Source organism: Cavia porcellus, unplaced genomic scaffold, assembly GCF_034190915.1.
Source record: "Cavia porcellus strain 051 isolate PalLab524CR breed Dunkin Hartley unplaced genomic scaffold, mCavPor4.1 scaffold_8, whole genome shotgun sequence".
Taxonomy (NCBI): domain Eukaryota; kingdom Metazoa; phylum Chordata; class Mammalia; order Rodentia; family Caviidae; genus Cavia; species Cavia porcellus.
Window position 1 is genome coordinate 22381756 of NW_026947491.1, and position 24353 is coordinate 22406108.

The window sequence follows — 24353 nt, forward strand, 5'->3', positions numbered from 1 at the left end:
GAATGTCTCTTAAAAACATGAACAAAAAATAGAATAAAATATAAAAAGAGAAGATAGGGAAGGAAAAAGCAAGGGCTCAATGCAACAAAAATCAAGCCAAGAAAGTATGCTAAACTGGGACAAATCTATCAGGAAAATAGAAACTGATCAGTAATGTTACAAAGGCCAAAAGCCTTGGCAAAAACATCTGAGAGTGCACACTGATTAAATATAACTTTCATGTGTGATTTGTCTTTCTTCTGGTTAATGTTTCAATAACTGATTCAATAACCTGCATCATCTTTATTAAAATTATTTTGAGCTCATACCAATTTTATTTTTCCTTTTATTTCTGAAACTGAAATCTTGCCTTTAAGAAAATGAGGCAGAGTAAGGATCATACAGGAAAAAATAGACTTAAAGGGCACCTACAAACAAATGCCTTAAAGTATGATAATATAAACTTTCTATATGATTTAGGCTAATACATATTTCTGTGCATGTAATAACTATCAATGTACATCACCCTCCAAACAGCCTACTTAAGTTGATTTAAAGATAAACACACACTCATGATATTATCCCATATTCTTTCTGGTTTATATGGCTTCACAGTGGGCTAATTTAAATCAGGAGGTAAAGGTAAAGAAGCTTTTAAATTTGGTGATATGGTTCCTTGCATGTTATGAAAAACGATATCAAAATGCATTTTATGAAATATAAAACCTAGGTTGGAAATGATAGTACATCTCTGAAATGCTAGTACCCCACAGGCAGAGGCAGGAGAGTGTAAGGCCAGCCTAGGATACAGACTGATTATCCACTGAATGCTACTGTCTATTGTCAAAATCCCCCTAAATTGATTTTGTAACCACAACCTTCACATTTACATTTTTATTACCACTAAAATATCTTTTTGTTATTTTTTGTTACAGTCCTCCATAACCTTCTTCGTTGTTCTGGTGGACACTCCATATCAAGCCCATGATGACCTTTGTACATCAAGCTTAGTCCGCTCAACTCACCACAGCAAGGATGGATCACAGAAAATGAGAGGAACCACAGACAAATACAATTTCCTAGGAAATTTCCCTAGTGAATTTCTTCCCAGCCTCACCCCATGCAGCACACCCTACAGTTGAACATACCAATGGGGGAATCACCCCAAAACAATAAATCCATACAATCTAATCCAGTTTAATACAAAAGATATTTGGGAGATATTTTACACCTAAGCCACAAAACCATGCCTGCTGTTGAAATAAAAGTGAGAGGATACAAGCCAGCCCAGGGTCATTCAAACACAAATATCATACAAGAATCAGAAGATCCACCAAAAGTGTCCAGTTGACAGTGCCTAACATGATGGTAAGTGAGAAGCAGGCCCTGAGCTGCCCATGACAGAGCTGTAGACATGCCTAAATCACCCCATTTGCACAGCACAAATGCTAAGGGCCTGGCAGTTTCCAAACTTCATCCTGAAAGCCTGAAAAGAACAAGGGCATAAAAGCAGCAGCGGACACACAGGAACAAGATCTCTCAGGCGATACAGAGGTCCAGGTTGTACCAAGGATCCTTCTGTCCATATAAGCCCATGCCTGTGCCAAAGCCTCATTTTAGTCTTGAGTCCTAAAGCCTGCACACCACCTGTCATGGTTTATGTCTGTGTCCCCCAGGCCTCATGAGTTTGCACTGTGCATTTGTGATTGGATCATTGTCTAATGCTTGGATTGAGGATGTCAGTGTTACACCCACATAGGGGTGGAGCCAGGATGTGATGCAATAGCAGGAAGAAGGTGTGTCTTGCTCTTTGCCAGCTCCTGCTTGCTGTTTGCAGCCGACATGAACTGTGGCCCAGCCATGCCCAACTGCCTGGGAGCCAACTGAGTGTGGACTGAAACCTCCAAAAACTGTAAGAAATAAACCTTTCCTTTCCCAACTTGGGCTTCAGGTATTTTGTCTCAGCAATGAGTAAAAAGTAACTAAGACACCACCATATTTAGGATTAGGAATCTTTCAATGCCCTGCCCATATACCCTGCCACCTGGAAATTTCACAGTGACTGTCCAGGTAGGGCGGCTTTTGGGTTGGGCTCCTGATAGAGGACGATTCTTCTCTCTGGACAGTGTGCCTGCTTGGACAGTGCACAGGGCACCAACCTTTCTTGATGCACTACTCCTCCATTTCCTGTCCTCCAAGCCAAAAGGACAAGAGAAAATATATGTCACCTCTTTGAGAGAAACACTAAGTATTACCTAACAAAATCCCTTTCTAAATACAAATGGCAAATAAATACATGAAAAAATGTTCATCATCATTATTCATTAGAGAAATGCAAATTAAAAACACATTGAAATTCCATCTCACTCCTGAAAGAATGGCCAGGATCAAGAAAACTACCAACAAATGCTGGAGAGGCTGTGTGGAAAAAGGAACTCTCCTGTACTGTTGGTGGGAGTGTAGACTGGTGCAAACATCGTGGAGGTCAGTCTGGAGATTTATCAAAAAGCTGGGATTGGAAGTCCCATTTGTTTCAGCTATTCCATTTGTAGGCATATTCCCAGAAGAACTGAAAACATTAGACCACAGTGATCTATGTGCACCCATGTTTATAGCAGCACAATTTGTAGTAGCCAGATCCTGGAAACAACCTAAGTGTCTATCAACTGAGGAATGGTATTTTTATACAATGGAGTACTACTCAGCTATAAAGAAGGATCACATTGAGATATTTATAAATAAATGGGCACAGCTTGAGACCATACTCATAAGCGAAATAAATCAAATTCACATGTATAAATACTGAATAGTTTCCCTAATGTAAGAAATGGTAAGACTACATAAAAGTATGTGATAAACATGATTTACCATTATATGGCTTTGAAGCCTTATAATGTTTTCATTAACTGGAATGGTTCTATTCTGGGTTGTTTGATTTTATTGTCTGTGATTGTATGAATAGTTATTTTGAAGAAAACAAGACAATATAATAGCTAGTGCTGATATAATATCTTATTTTGAAGTCCCATGAAGCTTTTGTTCTTCTCTCTCCATCGGTTTATCATGTTGTACCTTATTGGATTTTATATGTGACAGTATAAACAAAAATTTTTATAGACAAGGAGATAATATAGAAACCATTGTTCGTTTTCTGTTAGTTGGTTCTAAATACGCTGTAATACTTTCATTCTCTTGAATGGTTTTACACTGTCATGTTGTGTTGGGAGCCGTGGCCGACACCGGTCGCCTTACTTGGCGGACGTAGGGCCTGTGGGTGGGAGCGGAGCCTGAGCTAGATTGCCCCTCCCATCGAGTGAGTCTAGGTGTGGCGGGTCTTCCGCATTCCTTCCCTATTGACACCACACAGCTGGGTAGGTGAGTCAATGACGGGTAAGAGCGTGCCTCCCCAGCACGACTCGACCTAAGCCAGGCCCTACCCCATACTGCACGAAAGCCGCTGGATTACTAGAATCTGCCCAGATCTAGATGCCTCTCCGAGGGGATCACACGGAGGGGCATGAGTGCATGCCTATGTGCATCCAGGTTCCGTCCAGTTCACTCCTGGCCCTGGAAAAAGGACGAGGGTCTCAAGGCCTTGGCGGACCCGGGGGCGGCCGACCAGGGTCCAAGCCAAGGGCTTACGGTGGGCCTCAACACAGGGCATAAGCCTCTGCACTCGATCCAGGGCGGGCTGCGATGCATACATTCATTCAAAGTAAATAAAATAGGGGGAGATGTTGGGAGCCGCGGCCGACACCGGTCGCCTTACTTGGTGGACGTAGGGCCTGTGGGTGGGAGCGGAGCCTGAGCTAGATTGCCCCTCCCATCGAGTGAGTCAAGTTGGCGCCTGCTTCCTGCCCCCTGATTGCGCTGGTGACTTAAACAACCCGCTCTGTAAGATAGTCTGCCTAGCAACAGCTGATGTTAGCCAGTCAGCCCGCATCGCGCGCTTTGAACTGATTGGCTACTGTTGCCCTATAAAAGTGAATGCCTCTCCCGCCACGAGAGGAAGCACAGAGAGAGATAGAGAAAGTCCACTGGCGAGAAAGGGCTGGTGGCAGAGAGGAGGCCTCGCGGGGCCCACGCGGAGACAAATAAAGGCAAGTTTGCACACCGCCAGACTTTGTCGTGTGTCTTTCCTGCCGGCCGGGAGCGACCCCGACATTGTTGTGTTTGATGCCATAGTATATGAAGTTATACTCAAATATTTCAAAGAAAGAGACACTATGGTAGCTACTATTATATCGGGTTATCTTGTGGTGAAATACTATGTTGCTTAAATTGTTCTGTTCTGACCTGTGCTATTATGTTATTATGTCCTCTTTTATTTTAATCTTTTTTCTTTTAATTTTGTTAATTAAAAAAAACCAAAAAGGGGGCTGGGGATTTAGCTCAGCAGCATAAGCGTCTGCCTGGCAAGCAGGCAGTCGTGAGTTTGATCCCTGTAGGCATATTCCGATAAAAACGAAAAAGACAAAAAACAAAAAAAAAACCCTTTCTAACACAGGGCTTTCTCCTGGATACGGACTTCTCCAAGCATGAGAGATCACAGCATTTGCTTCTACATTTGCAAGAGCTGCTACTGGCTTGTCTTACAATACTCAAAGGGCTCTTTGCACTCACTGTCCCTGACAATCAGGTCACAGTCTAACCCTGCACCCTACTGAATATCTCATAGAGTAAAATACATACAAAACCAGACGAGGTAGTGGGTCACAGGCCAGGGCAGGACAACATTGTATGGAAGGAAATGTTTAAAACTGTCAGAAGATAGAAACTCAAATGAGACACTCATTTTGAGCAAATACTAAAATGTGCTGAAAAAGAATAGAATTATCTAATACATGGATAAATTGGCATAATATAGTAACAGCATCCTGCAAAAATGAATCAAGATCAAAGAAAGAAAACATTTCACCTGCTTCAGACAATTCAAGATCATATACACACAGAAATTTAATTCTGAGTACTGATCAACTTCTTCAGCAGGAAGACTAGAATGACTGTTGAAAGGCAGCAGTACCCTCCTTGGTCACTTTCCAATCATGAGGTCACCTAAGAATTTAAAACAGTAAACTCTCGGGGCTGGGGATTTAGCTCAGTGGCATAAGCGCCTGCCTTGCAAGTGTGCGGTCATAAGCGCCTGCCTTGCAAGTGTGCGGTCGTGAGTTCAATCCCTGGTACCGATAAAAACGAAAAAGAAAAAGAAAAAAAAAAAAAAAAGTAAACTCTCCAGTATCTTTTCCCCGTCTTTCTGCAACATGTCATACTCAGCAGTCTTTCTAGAGCTGCACTATGCACAAAAAGGACACACAAAAAAGTTCTGCATCCCATGGACCAAGGAGGAGGAGCACATTGCCATTCCACAGTTTTTCAGGGCCTCAGTTTAAAGTCCCTGACCTTAAGGTTTAGAAGGCAAGCCCATGTTACTCACCTAATTCAAACTAATGATGCTAAGTTAAGGGAAACAAAGTTCCTCAACTGAAATCTTTCACACTAAATAAGAGCCTTTGTTTTCCTTCTGAGTTTACAACTGAAGCAGAGGGAAAACACTGAGATATTATTTCATATTATTAAACAGAACTGCAGATCACAGCGCAGTCATATAATGCTTTCCTAGCAAGCAAAATGCCCTGAATACGGTCCTCATACTGGAATAAAAAAGCAAGCAAAGATGGGAAAAACTTATTTCTGTATGATAAAATGTACAGATAATATGTGATTTATATGGTAGGTGAATTTGATGTGCCTCAAAAACTTTCAAAGGTACACTCTGGCAAACTGAAGAAATATATAACACATGGAAACAATAAAAATCTAAGAATAAGAAACTATTCAGAAATAAAAATTTAAAGAAAAAATAAAGTGACTTTGAAAAGATATAAAATTAAGTTAGAATTTCTGGAAAGCATAGAAGATTGTGGATGAAATTAAAATGCAGATAGAACACTTAGGAGAAAATAATGTTGATAATTTACAAGTAACAAATACCTAGACCAAAAAGACATTATTAAAAGAAAAATATATCAGGGCTGGGGATTTAGCTCAGAGGCATAAGTACCTGCCTTGCAAGCAGGCAGTTGTGAGTTTGATCCCTGGTACCAATAAAAAAATTTTTTTTTAATTAAAAAAAAAGAAAAGTATATCTGTTTCAGATATGACAATACCGCATATACAGATAATTTAAGGAATGGCTTACAAAAGAAATGAAAAGTCAATGAGAGTTAAAAGTCACAGAGTTAAAAAAACAAAAAATGGAAAGTTAAATTTCACTGTGAGTCTATGACACATCACACTGCAGTGTTGGTTGGATATGAGAAATATATACTATCGTGTACTTGTGGTCATGTGGATGGTGTATATCACATTTAGATGGATACACACTCTGTGCACCAGCGCATAGACTGCTGAACACCCACAACAACATTTTTTCACATCTGCCTCTAGGGCAGCAAGAAAGACAGTGTTCACTGTGGCATTAACACCAGAGACAGAAATGGACAAATCTGCTCTTCGATAACAATAGAAAGGGAAATAAAATGTGATGGACAGAAACACTGTGACACTTTGAGGCGGTAATGTATAAAGAGCAAGGCAAATAAGCCTGGAATATAAAACTGAGTGAATTAATACACAGGATAAATTCTTTAACACACTCCTATTTGGTGAAACTAATATTATATATACGATGCTGAGATATAGCCCAGTGTCAGAACACTGGTAGAGCACTTATCAATCTATGGGCTGCACACCCAGCATAAAAAGTACACAGGAAGACATGCAGTATAATAGTGACGAGCAAGGGCACAAGAACAGAAGGAATACAAACTTCAACATGACAGTCAAAGAAATCCCTAGCAATATTTGGGGAAATACTGCTTTCCAGTTAGGACCATCCTGTGTGGTATGTGATACTGGTCAACATCCCTGGCCTCAACTCATCAGCTGTTCTAATTCTTGCTCGTGCTATATGCTATGATTTCAACAAAAATGTTGACACACATATACATTTTCTGATTCACAATCACCAAAGCCTGAAAACAACAGACTTGGGTGCAGTGGACAAATAAGCTGCTAAATATAAAGGTACTCAGAATGGGCAAAAACCACAGATGTGGGAAATCTTTAGTTCTGCAACTCAAACCAAGCCCAGTGGCTCTCCTAAAGTACTTGATCTCAGTACTTGCATTCTGCCTCCCTATCCTTACTACCTGCACTATATTTCAGGTATTATGGGTGTGAAGAGAATGGGTTCCCAGCTTGATGCTGTATGATAACATTCACAGGATATATAGAGGTCAGGCTAAGAGATTCCTTGAAGTGAAGTTCTGAGCTTCATATCAACTGTGCCTGGGCAACCCACCCTTTTGTCTGTCTCAGACAGAAGCTTCCTTTCCCTCAATAAATATTTCTGCTCTTAACCTCTGTTGTTCCTAAAATTCATTCTTCCATTTTAGAAAACATGAACTTGTACCAGACATTTAGTAGGTCGATAGTTTTGTTCCTCTACATCATTTGGAGGTCTTCCACCAAGATCATTGGATGGAGGTAAGAGTTTGCCTTTTGTTTCATAGACTCTGGACTGGGTCTCATAGGTAACAAATTTCTATGCTGCTAATTATGCTTTGTCTTTGTCAGATGCTTATAATTATTTGTAATAATTGTTTGCAATTTGCCCAGTTGTAAATATCTTGTCTCTTAAAATAATGAAAATTTTTAAAAAAAGGTTATGATATTTATTTAATGGTACATTTTTATTAATTAGTTGTTAAATTTACTGGTACTCCTTGCTTGACTGCATTTAGACAACAGCGCTAGAGAGCATAATAGGATACGCCTAGCAGACTTTAATATAAACTTCTGTAAAATGGATCTTCTTAAATGAAATCTACTTCAGACTTAGAAAATATACATGCCTACAATAAAACCGGCACTCCTTCCACCATCTACGCAGTAGTAAGCTGGGGGCCAGTCTCCAGGACTTGGAGGCAAGGTTTCACTAAGACTAGCTCTGATCTCCTCTATACTCTAGAGGAAATGTCAACACTATTCTGCTTCAGTTTCCTTTCTTTGGCTTTACTGCTACTCATTTCCTCACTTTGTACTTTTCTTACAGAGGCATGTGAAGTCAGAAAGAAGTCTAGATCGTTCCAACCTCCTCCTCCTAAATTAAGCCCCTAGAAGATGAGGGAAGTCATCTTAAGATGAGGGATACATACCCCATCTCTGGGTCAGATGAGACACCAGAATTGCACCAATCCAGGAGAACATACATAAGAGCCATGTCTCTTTTAGAGATGGAAACTGAGACACTGTGAGGAAGGAGGTTCTCCTTCCACGTGACCATGAAGACCCTTTAACCGAAAAGCAGCACGCCAATGGGACCTAACCATATTTAGAATAAGTGTGCTCTCCAAATTTTCAAGTTGTGGACTTTAGAACTTTTTAAAAATTCATAGAGCACTAGGTAATGATCTTACTCAGGCCTTTAACTATACCTTACAGAACTTTGACGAACAGTGGTTACTCTGCCAGCTAATTAATCACTCCTATAGCAGCTGCCACTCTTCAAAACAGAGGACAGGTTCCCCAGCATCTGTTTGGTGAATCTCCATTGAAGCCAGTGGCCAATGGAGTCAATGGAATGTGGACCAGACAGCTGGATTCCTTTCTGGAGACTGACTCTTGGTTATCTGGTTTTTTTTTTTTTTTTTCTTTTTCCTTTTTATCGATACCGGAGATCGAACTCACGACTGCCTGCTTACAAGGTAGGCGCTTATGCCGCTGAGCTAAATCCCCAGCCCTGACTCTTGGTTATCTGGATCAATAGAAACTGAGTGCAACTGAGGCTTCTTGGCCAGAGCAATTCTCGGTAGACAACAAAAGATTCCTCACTATCCATTTGCTCTCAACCACTAAGAATCTCCATTTATCTATCATCTTTATTTCTCTGCTGGTAGACTAGGAACTCTCACTAAACCTTTCAGTGGATTTTTAGATTACTTAGATTACCCCTCCCTTCAGAGATTAAACTGAGGTAGTTTGCAATAACTGTTTACAATCCATAGCAGCTAGTAGGGGAAAGATTTACATTTGTTCATACCTTAATTAAGAGTAAACAGCCTAGGGATTTAGCTCTGTGGTTTAGTCCCTGCCTGGCAAGCATTAGGCCAATGGTACAAAAAAAAATAAATAAATAGCCTTTTCTTTCTGTGTGCCTTTACTAACATATAAACTGTGGTTGCTATATAATTTATAAGTTTAATCTGTGAGCTTCAAAGATTTGTCCCTCCACCAGAAAAGATTACCAGGTGATTAGATGGCTAAAGCAACTGTCTTGGAGGTTTCTTTGCCCCTAGGGACTAGGGACCAGAATTTCCCAAGTTTTTTGTTGCCTAATCTATCTCCAGAGGTGATGATCTTCACAGAACAGTCAGAGAAATCCTCTAATTACCACATAACTGTGCTCTCAACAATAGGCCAATCCCAAGGATGTTTCTACAATATCAATGAGGAAGGTCTGTGGTCAAAGTGCAGAGAACTCAAGACACACTTGCAGGGATTTCACAGATTACAGGTTCCTGTCTTTGAGGGAACACATAACAAAGATTCAAGGTCATCTCTTTCCCCTAAGAGATCTCAATCACTACAAAGGGGAAAGAGTTTTGAAAGTGATCTGATCGTGCCGGACATGCCTGCTTTTGATACATTAAGATCATGGAAAAGGGGGCTGGGGATTTAGCTCAGCGGCATAAGCACCTGCCTTGCAAGCAGGCGGTTGTGAGTTCGATTCCCGGTACCAATAAAAAAGAAAAAGACCAAAAAAAAAAAAAAAAGATCATGGAAAAGGAAGTGTTACAGTCATGAGCCATTCAGTGTAGAAAATTAAGAGGCTAAGTCAAGGTTAAAACAGTTACCAGGGTTCCCATATTCAATATAAATTAAAGCAAGGAATGGAAGTATTGTCTCTTCAAACTTGCACATGTGTGGTGTCTTCTTTTCAAAGTACAGAGCCCTGAGCCTGTCCATTGAAAACTTCCATGCCTCCTTCCTTATTTTGGTGATGTTGTTGCAGGGAGCTGAGTTAGTTAGAAACATTATAGGCAGTGAGACTGGGCTAGGTCCTCAGAGAAGCCAGTGCAGAAACCTTGCAACTGTGGGGAGACAGACACCATCTGCTATGGGCCAGGCCTCAAGACAAAGGATCAAACAAATCCATCTACATCCTAAAGACTGATATTCTAATTAGTTCCCTATCACCCTGGAGTCCCTATCCCATTCCCCTAGGGGAAAGGTCACAGCTCCAAAATGCCCACTTCCTACTTAACTTGCTTTCTCATTTGTCCCTAATGTAAACAATTTTACCTGAACTACTAATCTTATTTGCTAACTATAGTTATGTCCCACCTTATGCCCATCTGCTTTGTGAGTTCCCAGGCTTCCCCTACCCTGAACCTTCCCGCGCCTTGATTGTACTCAATAAAAGTCCCTAGAAAAGACAGTCTTGGGCAACGGCTCGGGTCCCTTATATCTCTCTTCAGACAGAAGCTTTCTTTCTCTCAATAAATATATTTTACCCTTAACCTCCGTAGTTCCTAAAATTCATTCTTTGATTTTAGAGAACACAAACTTGTGGACATGGTAGGTTGGGAGTTTCATTCCCCTATATCAATATTAGCCCAAGGTTATGACTAGAGAAGGAAACTTCTGCATAAAACTCATACAAACAGGGCTGAAGGTTTAGCTCAGTGGTGTGGGTGCCTGCCTGGCAAGCACGAGGTCTTGAGTTCGATCCCTGGCTAAAAAACAACAACAACAGCAAAAAAAAACCTCTCATACAAACACAAACCACAAAATATCCCAAAAGAAAGAAAGAAAAAAAAAGTCAACATAGCATTTCACTTTCCAAACAGTATTTATACTTTTGTCCTGATTTCACTGCACTGAAGAATCTGGTTACTAGTGTACTCAAAACAGGAAATACACCGAACATGGTGGCATACACCTATAATCCTTGCACTCAAGAGGCAGAGGCAGGGGCTGGGGGTTTAGCTCAGCGGCATAAGCACCTGCCTTGCAAGCAGGCGGTCGTGAGTTCGATCCCCGGTACCGATAAAATGAAAAAGACAAAAAAAAAAAAAAAAAAAAAAAAAAAAAAGAGGCAGAGGCAAGAATATTTGCTGAATGTGTGGCCAGCATGGCTACACTGTGACTTCAAAGCTAGCCAGAGCAGCATAGTGAAACCCTATCTCACAACAAATACAACAGGAATCAGTCTGGTGAGTGTCATGTTCTACAGAGGATTATATGAAGAGTTGCAAGAACAAGTCTATAAGACAGGGGCTTAGCTCAGTGGCATAACTGCCTGTCTGGCAAGTATGAGGTTGTGGGTTTGATCCCCGGTACCATAAAAAACAAACAAACAAAAAGTGTACAGATGCTATCTGAGTTTGAAAGGGAAAATATCTTTGTCAAACCAAAAAAAGTTGAAAATAAAATTTATTGAAAATGAATGAGGGCTGAGGATTTAGCTCAGTGGCAAAGTACAAGGTTGCGAGTTCAATCTCCAGTACAAAAAAAAAAAAATAAATGACATACAAGTGATCAAGTAAATATCATTGGTAAGTCTTAGATCTTTTAAACTTATTCCTCACACAAATTTTTATGTTTCGCAGAAAATTATGTAACACAAAGCAAAATTCATAATAAAATGCTAAATACATACTTTAGTGAATGTAACATACATTTAAATCACTAGTTGTCCATCTGAGGTGCCCTGACTCTGACAGAGCAGAGATTGAACACTGCTATCCCCAATCATGTATTGTAGCATGTATCCCTACAGTGAAAAGCCAGTAAAATTCAAAATTAGCATTAAGATTTGTACTGAATAACTTCTTTTTCTTTTCATTGCTCTAGACTTAATTCAGGGCCTCATAAACATTACTCCAATTAGTTAAAAATGGAGGTACACCCCAAAATATTTATTTAATATTGAGACAGGGATTTGCTCAGTCATCCAGGCTATGCTTGGTGATGTGATACTCCTGTCTCATCTCTCAGGTGGATGTTATTAAGTGTGCACCACAATAGCTCAGTGATATGTACTTTAATGAAAACACTGAAGTCTTGTTAAACCATGGTGACTTGAGAAGCCCAATCTTGAAACAAGAAAGTGGCACAGGTCTGTCATACCAACCAACAAGAAGGTGGAAAACATATCAAAACTTTTCCATGATGACAGCCACAAAGCAATACCTGGTCTCAAATATTTTAAAAAATAAAGAAACTAAAACTTTGAGTGGATGTATCTTAGACTTCCTGAATTCCGTCCTTGTACAATGACAAACATCAAAAACCTCAAAAACAAATTGGAATCTTTTGTACCTATTCTACTTCAAAAACGATGCCCACTCTTTCAAACCTGCAATAAGATGTTTCCTAATTTCCAATTTTGCTGCAAAAATGGAGATTTAGCTCAGCAACCTAAGCACCTGCCTGGCAAGTGCAAGGTCCTGAGTTAATCTCAATAAATAAATAAATAAAATCTTAAGGAGAAATTCATAGTTTTAAGTGCTGACTTATGTCTCTCTCCAAAGTCCCGGGCTGTCCCATTTCCCTTTTACTCCTCATTCCTATTCAAAAAACCCTTTTACTCAATTCCTTCATATGTCTGCATACCTTAACTAGGAGAATTTACTCCTGCTTCAAATCTTGAGTTTTTTTTTTTTTGAGACAGTCTCTCTATGTAGTTTAGGCTACATAGAGTTTAAGCTTCAACTAACCATGTAGCACAGGATGTCCTTGAACTCACAAGGATGGTCCTGCCCCAGCATCATTAGTGCAACGATTACAAGTGCATGACCACACCTGGCTCAGTACTTGTTTTTACAGTGTCCATCTCAATCATTGTTTTAGTTTTTAAAACAATGTCTAGAAACAGTTTACAGAGTACTTCCATTACTTCAGAAATGAGACCTTTTTCTCTTTCCAGTCATACCAACATCACATTAGATACCACAGTTCAACACTTTTCTCTGTCTGGGTGTAACAGGCAGCCCTTTCAGAAAGTTGGTCTTAAAAAAAAAAAAAAAAGTTGGTCTTAGCAAAAACACATTCCCCTTCTAACACATTAACATGCCCTCCACCATTCTCAGTTTCTAAACTCCATAGAAAGACTTACTCAGTTTAAAAGTAAAGAATAATTTGTTTCATTAGCATATAAATTGGGCACCTGGCTAGGGAAGGGCATGAGATAGAGGTGGGAAATTACACATTTTTAAAAGAATTGAAATGACAGGGGCCAAGGATTTAGCTCAGTGGTGTAAGCGCCTGCCTGACAAGGGCAAGATCGTGTGTTCGATCCCCCATACAAAAAAAAAAAAAAAAAAAAAGAATTGAAAAGAGAATACCAGGGGCTGGGGATTTAGCTCAGCGGCATAAGCGCCTGCCTTGCAAGCAAGCAGTCGTGAGTTCAATCCCTGGTACCAATAAAAAGGAAAAAGACCAAAAAAAAAAAAAAAAAAAAAATATATATATATATATATATATATATATATATATATATAAAAAGAAAAGAGAATACCTAGCTAGCAGGTTCTGCCAAGACTACATTTTCTGTCCATCAAGTATAATACAGCTATCTCTCTAGTAAGTTTCTTAGTTTTCAAGAATTTAAAATAAAAATAACGAATTTTTACTCCAGAAGTCCAGTCTGCTTTAAAACGTGCACGCTGAGGAAATTGGTTAGAGATCGGGAATTCAAAGTGGTTGTTTTAAATCCAGATACATCTTTGATAGGTGGACACGAGTCAGCTGAGCAGTTACTGCGCTCTGCTTCTATGTAATTTCCTCTGGGTTGACAAAGCAGCCGAAGGCAGCTCCGTCGGGATGCTTCTCGAAACGAGAGTTCCTCACTATTACTTCCAAAATCTCTCCTAATGGCCTCCTTTTAGTTCAAGCCTCATTTCTCAATATGGCGAGACCACGATAGCGTTTCAGGCAGTAACACCATTGTGAGAAAAGGCCCTTACGCAAATAATGAAAGTGATTATTGTTTTCATTGCTGAGTACGGAACCCAGGGTTTCCCCAAAGCCCCAGCTCTCCTCAGCCTGGTGAAGGCACAGCTGTGCCTGGCTGGGGTGGCACTGGAAGGAATTCTGGGCCGCAGTGCCACAGCGGTGATAGGATGCTGGGGACCCAGAACTCCCCCTGTCTGGGCAAAGCAGAAAAGGAACAGATGATGATGATGCAGAACCAAACTGGAACACCTCAGATTCTGCAGCGAAGCGGAGACTACCCATTGCCATAGCTCACTCTGGCCCGTTCCTTCCCGAACTCACCCGATTCCACCCCGTCCCTGCACCCAGCCCATAACGTCACCATTGTGCGCGTGAAAGGCTCCCAGAATCCTTGCAATGCAGGTTGCAGCCAGCAGAAGTCACAGGAAAGAGTGGTCCAGTCACGTGGGGGCTCTCAGCAATGAACTCAAAAGCTGTTCTTCAGCGCCATGACACAGGAAGTGCCCGCCTCCCTCACCGCACCTTATTGGTTGATTCAGGTAGCCCGCTTTCATCGCTGATTGGCTTCTGCTCCAGTGTGGGCGGGTGCATTGAGCCTGACAAGAGAAACCTGGGTGCAGCTCAAATAATGAATTCTAACGCAGGAATTTCTGGTCCAGTCTAATTCCTAGTGTGACAGTCTCACCTCGCATGAAGAATGCTTGCACTTAAAGGATTTAATACTTTTTTTTTTTTACAGCTTCCATGGTTTTCTTAACGTACTTAGTGGATTCTTCCTGAAAGTGGGTCACAAAGGTGCTCAGAAGGTTCCAGGGTCAGGGCCTTTAGGGAAGAGTCTATCCCTTAAGGGCAGAAAACGTCTTGAGTCTACAGAACCCTACGACAAAGTGGAATGGAGGAAAGCCCTGCTGTTGGAAATGAGGCAATAGGTTTCATTGCCAAGAGTTTCACACTGCGAAGCTCTCAATCTACTTGTTTTCATCCATGAAAATGAATATAATTCCCCTAAGAAAAATACGATTTTTGTGCAAATGAAGAAATTTTACTGGCATGACAGTAATATTCTGCAAAAGAGTAAAGAGAAAAGCAAGCATCCCAACTCCCTCAGACAAACTTCAGACTTTTTTCCAGATAATACCTGAAGTTTGAAGATAAACGTATTTCCAAGCAAGAAAGCTGTTAAATCTCCAACCTGGCCTTATTTTCCCATTCCCCAGCCTGCTGGCCCGCAGCAGCACTGTTCTCTGCAGGGAACTGAGCTCAGCACTGAGGCTGCCATTTGCAAACACAGAAAAGGAGATGATAGGACAAGTGATTTGGCAGGTCCTGGAGACATCTGCAGACACCCAGCAATTTACAAGGGACACTTAAAAGGGATCAGCCCACTGAGATGCAAGATTGCCTGAAAACTTTAACTACTTATGTATGTTGGGGTTTTCTTGCCTAATGTTCACTTTACTCCATCCCTATAAAAGGTACACGCTTCTCTTTGTTCAGAGCAAAAAGGTCTTATGATGCTCCAGCCTGAACCCATGCCATGTTGTCTTTACCCAAGCCTGGTATTCTCTGCTGTTTATTTATTTATTTATTTATTTATTTATTTATTTATTGTCTTTTTCCTTTTTATCGGTACCAGGGATTGAACTCACGACTGCCTGCTTGCAAGGCAGGCATCTATGCCGCTGAGCTAAATCCCCAGCCCCTCTGCTGTTTATTTATGCTATATTTTGGTGCCAATAACCAGAGAGGAAGACAAGCTCTGTTTGGAAAGGTTGACACTCATGAATATCAACCCCAGCAAAGGCTACCTGGCAATATCTTCAAACTTTGGTCCTTACAGCCCTTGCCGCTTTTGCCATAACAGATCTCCCTGGCCACTTCAGAGTAGGAAAGTCCTGTAATCTCTGTCCCCTCTTCCTTTTTTTCCTTAACTCTTCCTCCCAGATGATCTAAATTCTTCATGCAGCATACTCTCAGGAGTTAGTTTCTGCTCTGTACACATGAGAATACTAATCCTGTGTTGACCAAGCATGGTAATCCTGACACTATTTGGGAGTCATTCTCACCATGCACTATGGCTTCAATGCCTATACCCCAATTCAAATGGGAGATTCCTAAGAATTAAGTACACGGTGTAACTCATGAGAAGGTCTTTTCTCTCAAAGAAGTTTTGGAGTTCTCTCTGATAATCAAGGCTGGATGAGCAGTATGCAAATGGATTTTATGTGTGGGATAATGGTGTGAAAATTTTACACCTGGATCAAACTTAATTTGTTGATATAGACCTACAAAGAAGTGATTCTGAATTTAATGTTGCAGCTTATGGAGTAAAGAAAGGGCTTTATAATTTATTTCACTGTTTGGTAGAAATAAGGGTAAAAATGTGGCCCACTGTTCATGAGTTACAGGTGCCTTATATTTATTTCATGGTTTACTGTTGATGAGGGGATCCACAGTTTTAGAGAAATCATAATGCTAGAAGAGATTTGTTATATCAATTCTAACCTGCCACAGTGGAATATTCCATAGAATGTTACCTTCAGTAAAACCTTGAGAAATTGATTCATCAGTGGAGCACCACTATTCCCAAAGAGCCCCATCATTGCTTTACTCTGTATGCCAGAACTTAGAGTGGGGGCAAGAGATGCTCATTTGGGTAACTCAAGGGCTTGATTGGATTCCAAAGTGGCAGTGGTTAAGTGGCAACATATAATTGCCAAAAGCAAAATGCAGGCACTTACGAGAGTGCACAGCAGAAAAAGAACTGTGATCAAAATAATCTGACACCTGTAGACCTATTAATATTTGCTGATTATCCATGGTGTTCCCAAAACTGATATAGATGGGAAGCCTACAAAAATTATAATTTGTAGAATCAAAAAAATGTAAGGGAAAAGGAATTTCTGATCATAGTAAGTTGAATCCATGGCCCCTCAATCAATTACTGGATACAGGTCCAGCCTCTTGGCAGGCCTAGAGAACCCTTTGAATGAAGGGGACACTAGATCCCTTTAAGGACCCTGGTGAACTACCAAAAATGTATACGCTGTGTCTTTCTCCCATTATTCTCCAACAGATCCTAAAACCTTTCTCCAGCATACCTGTACACTGAGGAAGGTACATTTTGGAGATTAGTGGACATTGTTTATGAACCTCTGCTGATTCCGCATGATTTAAAATGTCATTGTAGTCCTCCAGTCAGAGCAGGGGCCTATGGAGCACAGATAATCAATGCAATTTTAGCAAATGTACAACTTGCTGTTTGTTCAGTATGTCCTCAAAATCATTGTGTAATTATTTTTCCCTTTTTTTTTTTTGGTACCAGGGATCGAACTCATGACCTCACGCTTGCCAGGCAGACACTTAGGCCAGTGAGCTAAACCCCCAGCTAATTTTCCTTTCCTGAATGCACAGTTGGGATGTACCTAGCACTAGGCAGACTCTCTTACTGGTCCTTTAAAGTGTAATAGGAGGGCTAGCATACTTGGAAATGCCAAACAGAAGCCATTAGAATTGCTGTTCTTGGGTAAAATAAATAACAGTAGAGAGTGTCATGAAGAATTCAGGTGTAGTCGTTCCCATTACATCTCCATTTAATTCAACTGGGCCTGCACAGAAGACGGATGAATCTCAGAGATCAATAATGCATTACCACAAACTAAATCAAAGTATAGCTTCACTTGCGGCTCCTGTAGCAGATGTGGTGTCTCTGGTTGAGATTAGCTTATCACCTGGTCTTTGTCAGTAGCTATTGAATTGACAAAAGCTTTATTTCTCCATATATACCCATATGGCTAATCTGAAATAATTTGTTTTCAGTGGGAAAGACAAGTAGTACACCTTCAATGTTTTATCTCAGGGGTCCACTAACTCTCCAGTCCTGTGTCCCAACTCAGTTTCTAGCAATCTTGATCACCTTTATCTTTCATGTGGCATATTATAGCCATTATATTATGTTGACTGGACCAAGTGAACAGGAGTTGGGACACTGCTCTGGATTTATCAGTAAAACTCTGAGAACCAGAGGATGGTAAATAAGTCATACTAAAATTAAGGGTTTCTAACTCAGTGAAATTTTTAGCAATTGAATCAAGTAGGACATGTACCAGTATCCCTTTTAAGGTAAAAAATGATTTGTTGATCTAGCTTCTCCTACAACCCAAGAAGAGGCACAAGGCCTAGTGGGGTTCTTTGGATATTGCAGGAAACACCTCTCTCACTTAACATGCTTTACACTGAAGCACTCACTCAAGTGACTCGGAAAGCTGCTAGGTTTGCTTGGGGCCCTTAAAAAGATAAGGATCTGCAACAGGTCTGTTCTTGCTGTGTAGGCTGGTCTGCCATTGAGGTCATATGATCCAGCAAATCCAGTGGTACTTCAAGTGTCAAGTGTAGTAGTCTCTGCTGTTTGTAGTCTCTAGCAAATCCTCATACATTAAGTGCTTCAGAGACCATTAGATTTTGGAGCAGGGCTCTGTCCTAATCTGCATACAATTACTCTCCTTTTGAAAAACTATTCTTTGCATGGTACTGGGCCATAGTAGTGACTGCTTGACCATGAAACATCAGGTAACCAAGAAACCTGAGCTGCTTAACACTGCTGTGAATTTTGTGATATACCAAGTCATTAGTTGTATTTGCACAATAGCAGTTTATCATTAAATGGAAACTTTGGGGCTGGGGATTTAGCTCAGCGGCATAAGCACCTGCCTTGCAAGCAGGCAGTCATGAGTTTGATCCCTGGTACCGATAAAAACGAAAAAGACCAAAAAAAAAAAAAAAAGGAAACTTTATACATAATCAAGATAGAGCAGGTACAGAGGGTACAAGTAAAATACATGAAGAAATTCTTCCAATGCTCATGGCTCCTACACCCCTATATCACCTTTTCTCAACATGTATAATAGGGCCTTATGGATTGTACCATAACTTCAGCTGTCGAGGGGGAAAGCTAGCCATTCCATTTATGTATGGTTTTGCATGTTACATAAACACCATGTGCAAGTGGATAGCTGTTGCTTTACAACCACATTTCAGGATATCCCGCTTGTACACTGGTGAAAATAAACCTTTGCAGAGGGCAGAACTCTGGACTGTGCATGTGGTAGTACAATTTTCCAAGAAGAAAAATGGCCAGATATGCGACTGTACACTGATTCATGGACTTTAGGCAATAGTCTAGTCGGATGTTCAAAAACATGGAGGAACATTAAGTGGAAAATTGGTGACAAAAATATTTGCAGATAAAGGATGTAGACCTCTCTATGTGGACAAGGATGTGATTGTATTTGTATTTCACATAATCGCTCACCAAAATGTGACTTCAGTAGAAGAGGACTTTAACAATCAATTGAATGGTTAAACAATTGGACTGTTAACCAAGTCTGTAGATAGTAGTCAGTTTCTCTTTTCTGCCACCTCATTCATTGCCCCATGAGCTCATGAACAGAGTAGGCATGATGGCAGGAATGGAGGTTTTGCATGCTCAGTGACATGGATTCCATGAACTTAATGAGGCTGCTCTAGTTACAGCCACTGCTGTAGGCACAATATATCAGCTGCAGAGACAATTTTTCCCCAGCATGGCACCATTGCCTGGTATGATCATCCTTTGATCTGATGACAGTTTGATTATATTTGATGTCTTCCATCATAGAAGAGCCATGCTTTCTCTTTGCTGCAAACTTTTTCTGGATATAGGTTTACTTTTGCTACATGTTGTAGAGAGCGGCACAGAAAGGCTACCGCTGTCCTGCCCCTCCCACCTGAGGGAATTTTGTGTGTCAGCCTACATTTCCCATGATCCTCCCCTTGCCTACAATGTTCATGGTGTAAGCACCTTCCCGCTTCAGCCTACATCTCCCATAATCCCCTCTTGTTAACATCACTTCCGCCTACCTATGTGCCTATGTATGACTTCCTGCTAGTCTGATAGGCCCACGGCATATGAGGAGATCCAAGCCAGCCCATCCTGTAAAGCCGCATCCCCTTTGACTCTATATAAGCCACGTACACTTCCTGAATAAATGGGACTTGATTGGAATTGGTCATCTTGTCCTCGTTTCTCTTTTCTCTTGCCCAGCCCTCCATCCCTATCCCCTCTCCAGGCGAGGCCTACTGACAGATCCGTGGGCCAGATCAACATGTCATGCTTCTTCCAAAACTCCCATCCATGGATTCATATAACATCTTATCTACAATTATGGAAATCTACATAGTATTTGCTCTGACTCCAAGGAATACATTTGATGTCTAAAGAAGTGAGGCAATGGTGTTATGCTGATGGATCTCAGTGGTTTTACCTTATTCCTCGACATCTGAAGGCAGCTGGATTGATAGAAATCTGAAATGATCTTTTTGTTTGTTTGTTTTGTTTTGTTTTTGTCTTTTTTCATTTTATCAGTACCGGGGACCAAACTCACGACTGCCTGCTTGCAAGGCAGGTGCTTATGCAGCTGAGCTAAATCTCCAGCCCCCTGAAATGATCTTTTGAAGACATAGTTACAGCACCAATTTGGTCTAAATAGCTCGTAGGGCTATGGAAAGGTTCTTCAAAAGGCTGTATATAGGCTTTGAACCCACATCCTCTTTATGATATTGTCTTCCATAGCCAGGATTTCATAGAAAATGGGTGATACCACTTACTGTTACCATAGTGATCCATTAGCAAAGATTTGCACCATGTTCTCAATACCTTATGTTCTGCTGACTCAATGAGAAATGTTAGTTCCAGAGAGGGTGAAGTTCACATAGTGATACCTATAAAATGGAAGTGAAGGGGCTGGGGATTTAGCTCAGCGGCCGGTACTGATAAAAAGGAAAAAGATAAAAAAAAAAAAAATAGAAGTGAAGACTTCCCCTTGGTCACTTCGATCTCTCCAATCTCCTTCTGATCTTGAGGAAATAAATTAAAAGGGAATTACAGTGTTTAGAATGCTGATTGATCCAGATTGTAAAAGGAAAATTATACTATTATTGTGCAGTGGAGGAAAGAAACAATACACTTGTAGTAGAGGAGATCCCTCAGGGTCTCTCCTAATATCGTTATGCCAAACTGTAACAATACAAATCAGGGTGAATGTCAAATGGTCCACACTTTCAAAAATGAAGGTAAGGCATACAGACTGGACCACACAAGTAGTTGTAAATACAAACCATTACCCTGTGATCAGCTACAGAAATGAGGATTATAATAGTCCTTTCCTAATATCATTCCAATGTAATGTTAATAGATTTAATATTGGTTAAATCTTAATAAACCAGTGATAGTGTTCCGGGTATAAAATGTTAGGAGTAAGCAAAGAAAACTTTCCTTAAGGATATTCCTTGCTCTTGGTTAGGAAGATCCAACATTGTGAAAATGGCCATACTCCCAAAACTGTTATACAGATTCAATACAATCCCAATCAAAGTAACATTAACATACCTTACAGATCTAGAGAAAACATACCTAAAATTCATTTGGAAACAGAAGAAACCTAGAATAGCAAAGCAACTCTGGGCAACAAAGGCAAGGTAGGAGGCATCTCAATTCCTGACTTGAAATTATATTAAAAAGCTAGTGATAAAGTCAGTATGGTAATGGCAAAGAAATAGACCTGAGAATCAATAGAACAGATTGAAAGATGCAAACACAACTACAAAGACACTCTGCCACCTTATATTTGACAAAGGGGCTAAACATGTTTAGTGGAAGGATAGCCTCTTTAATAATAGAGGCTGGAAAAATCTGCTTTCTGTCGGGGTCGCTCCCGGCCGGCAGGAAAGACACACGACAAAGTCTGGCGGTGTGCAACCTTGCCTTTATTTATCTCCGCGTGGGCCCCGCGAGGCCTCCACTCTGCCACCAGCCCTTTCTCGCCGGTGGACTTTCTCTATCTCTCTCGTGCTTCCTCTGTGCTTCTCTCTTGTGGCGGGAGAGGCATTTACTTTTATAGGGTAACAGTGGCCAATCAGTTCAAAGCGCGCGATGCGGGCTGATTGGCTAACATCAGTTGTTGCTAGGCAGACTATCTTACAGAGCGGGTTGTTTAAGTCGCCAGCGCAATCAGGGGGCAGGAAGCAGGCGCCAACTTGACTCACTCGATGGGAGGGGCAATCTAGCTCAGGCTCCGCTCCCACCCACAGGCCCTACGTCCGCCAAGTAAGGCGACCGGTGTTGGCGGCTCCCAACAGCTTTCCACATGCCAAAGACTGAAACTAGACCCATGACTATCATCATGCACAAAAGTCCAAATGGATCAAAGATCTAAATATTAAAACAGAAAAACTAAATCTACTGGAAGAAAAGGTAGGAAGAAATCTTGGGAGACACAGGGGTAGGCAAAGAATTCAGGAACAAAACACAAACTGCACAGGAAGTACTTCAAAGAATAAAAACTAGGATCTCATCTTATTTATTTATTTATTTATTTTTATCAGTACCAGGGATCGAACTCACAACTGCCTGCTTGCAAGGCAGGTGCTTATGCCGCCGAGCTAAATCCCCAGCCCCAGGATCTCATTTTATTAAAAAAGTTTTTGCATTTCAAAAGAAATCACCAACAAAGTGAAACCAAAAACCCACAGAATGGGAAATAATTTTACCAGCAGTCCCTCAAAGGACTTATATTCAGAACATATAAAGAATTGAAAAACATCAAGCCCCCCAATTCAAAGAGCCTCTCCACAAATGGGCAGCTGAGATGAACACACATTTCTCATTGCCATACAAATGGTAAATAAATACATAAAGAAATGTTCACCATCACTGGTCCTTTGAGAAATGCAAATTAAAACAGCATTGAGATTTCATCTCACTCAGGAAAGAATGGCTACCATCAAGAAATGAACCGATAACAAATGTTGTCAAGGCTGTGGAAAAAAAGGAACGCTTCTCAACTGTTGGTGGGAATGCAGACTGGGGCAGCCACTGTGGAAATCAGTATGGAGCTTCCTTAAAATACTAGGATTGGAAGTTCCATTCCATCTAGCTATTCCCTCTTGGATATTTTTCCAGAAAAATTGAAAAGGTCATGTCTCAGCAATAAACGTGCACCCATGTTTATAGTAGCACAATTTGAAATAGCTAAATCCTGGAAACAACCAAATGCCCACCACCACAGAATGGATGAAAAAGATGTGGTATTTTTATAGAATGGAGTATTACTCAGCTATAAAAAAGGAAAATCGTGAGGCTTTTATAGGTAAATGGAGGCAACTTGAGACTATCCTCGTAAGTGAAATAAATCAGACTCACATTTGTAAATATCATAGTCTCTCTCGTATAAAAAATAATAAACTGAAAAAGTAGTAACACCCAAAGTGTATAACAGATATTGTGATAATGCAAGGGAAAGTGCTCTAAAGGATATCACTGTATGTATGTTTAAGTGTGCAAGATATATAACCATACTACTTTTTGTTAGCTCATCAAACAGAAAGGTTTGTACTGTCATTGTTTGTCTATTTTTTATGCTTTGATTTTGTGACTTGAGTAACTACTTCTAATTTATCAACTAGTGATTTCTTACTGTTTTTTTTTTTAAGTTCTGTATTATTTCTACCTTTTTTCAGTTTTGCTTTTTTTTCTCTAAATAAAAAAATGAAAAAAGAAAACTTCTCTTCTGGGCAGGGGGTTAGTGCACTGCCATTTGTAGGCAGGCCAGTTATAACATGTTAGATATATTTTTGAACTCATCTTGGTATCTGGAAATTATAAACAAATGTGTGCATTTGTGCTGTTGTCAGGGGTGGACAATGGCAGTTAAGCTGAGTACTTTATGCCCAGCTAAATTTACTCAGCTAATTATGGATGTGGAAGACCTAACTCTAGAGAGGATTGTTGTTAGAATGTTATAAAACAAAGCAAAGCAGGAAGGATGACCGTGTTTCTGTGCAGCTCCAGTGTTCACTGTTACGTGGAAATCACCTCCTTGCTTACACCACAGACTCCTCAGCCTCCAGCTCTGAACTGTTTTTTGACACAGAGCCTCCGGTCTATAGACTCGCATGGGACACTGCAGTGTGCTCCAAGCCATGAACTGAATATTTCTGGATATTCAGTGCAGAGAGAATTCAGTGTCACACTCTTCTACATTTGAGTGTGTGGGCAATGACTAAGCCAAACTTTTAAATGCTTATATATGTGTATATCTTGCATTAAAACTGAATCTCTAGTAAGCACTGACAGATATAATATTATAGTTCATATCCCTTTATTAAAGGCACAGTCCATCTGATGTGTCATAATCAGAAACTCACAGTGATATGGTTTATTTTTTGGTATAAATTGTGGTAAAAATTACTCCTAAATTGAAAGTCATGACAATATAAGCATGAAAAGTAAAATGTAGATAAGAAAACAAACTTGT

The 24353-nt window shown here is 40.4% G+C and overlaps 1 protein-coding gene across 4 annotated transcripts in view; it reads right to left on the reverse strand.

Annotated features, from left to right (window-relative positions):
• LOC100721975 (zinc finger protein 791-like) overlaps positions 1-14519 on the reverse strand; it is a 37064-nt gene extending 22545 nt beyond the window's left edge. Inside the window, exon 1 of one of the 4 annotated variants that reach the window (XM_013149376.3) lies at positions 14363-14519. Coding sequence is in view for 1 of the 4 variants with exons in the window: in XM_013149374.3 (XP_013004828.2) it covers positions 14363-14365 (3 nt within the window). In the remaining 3 variants the exon portion in view is untranslated. Of the gene's footprint in view, positions 1-14322 lie in introns of all 4 variants that reach the window. The other 3 variants (XM_013149374.3, XM_013149378.3, XM_063254179.1) reach the window with 3 other exon arrangements.
• Positions 14520-24353: the final 9834 nt, after the last annotated feature.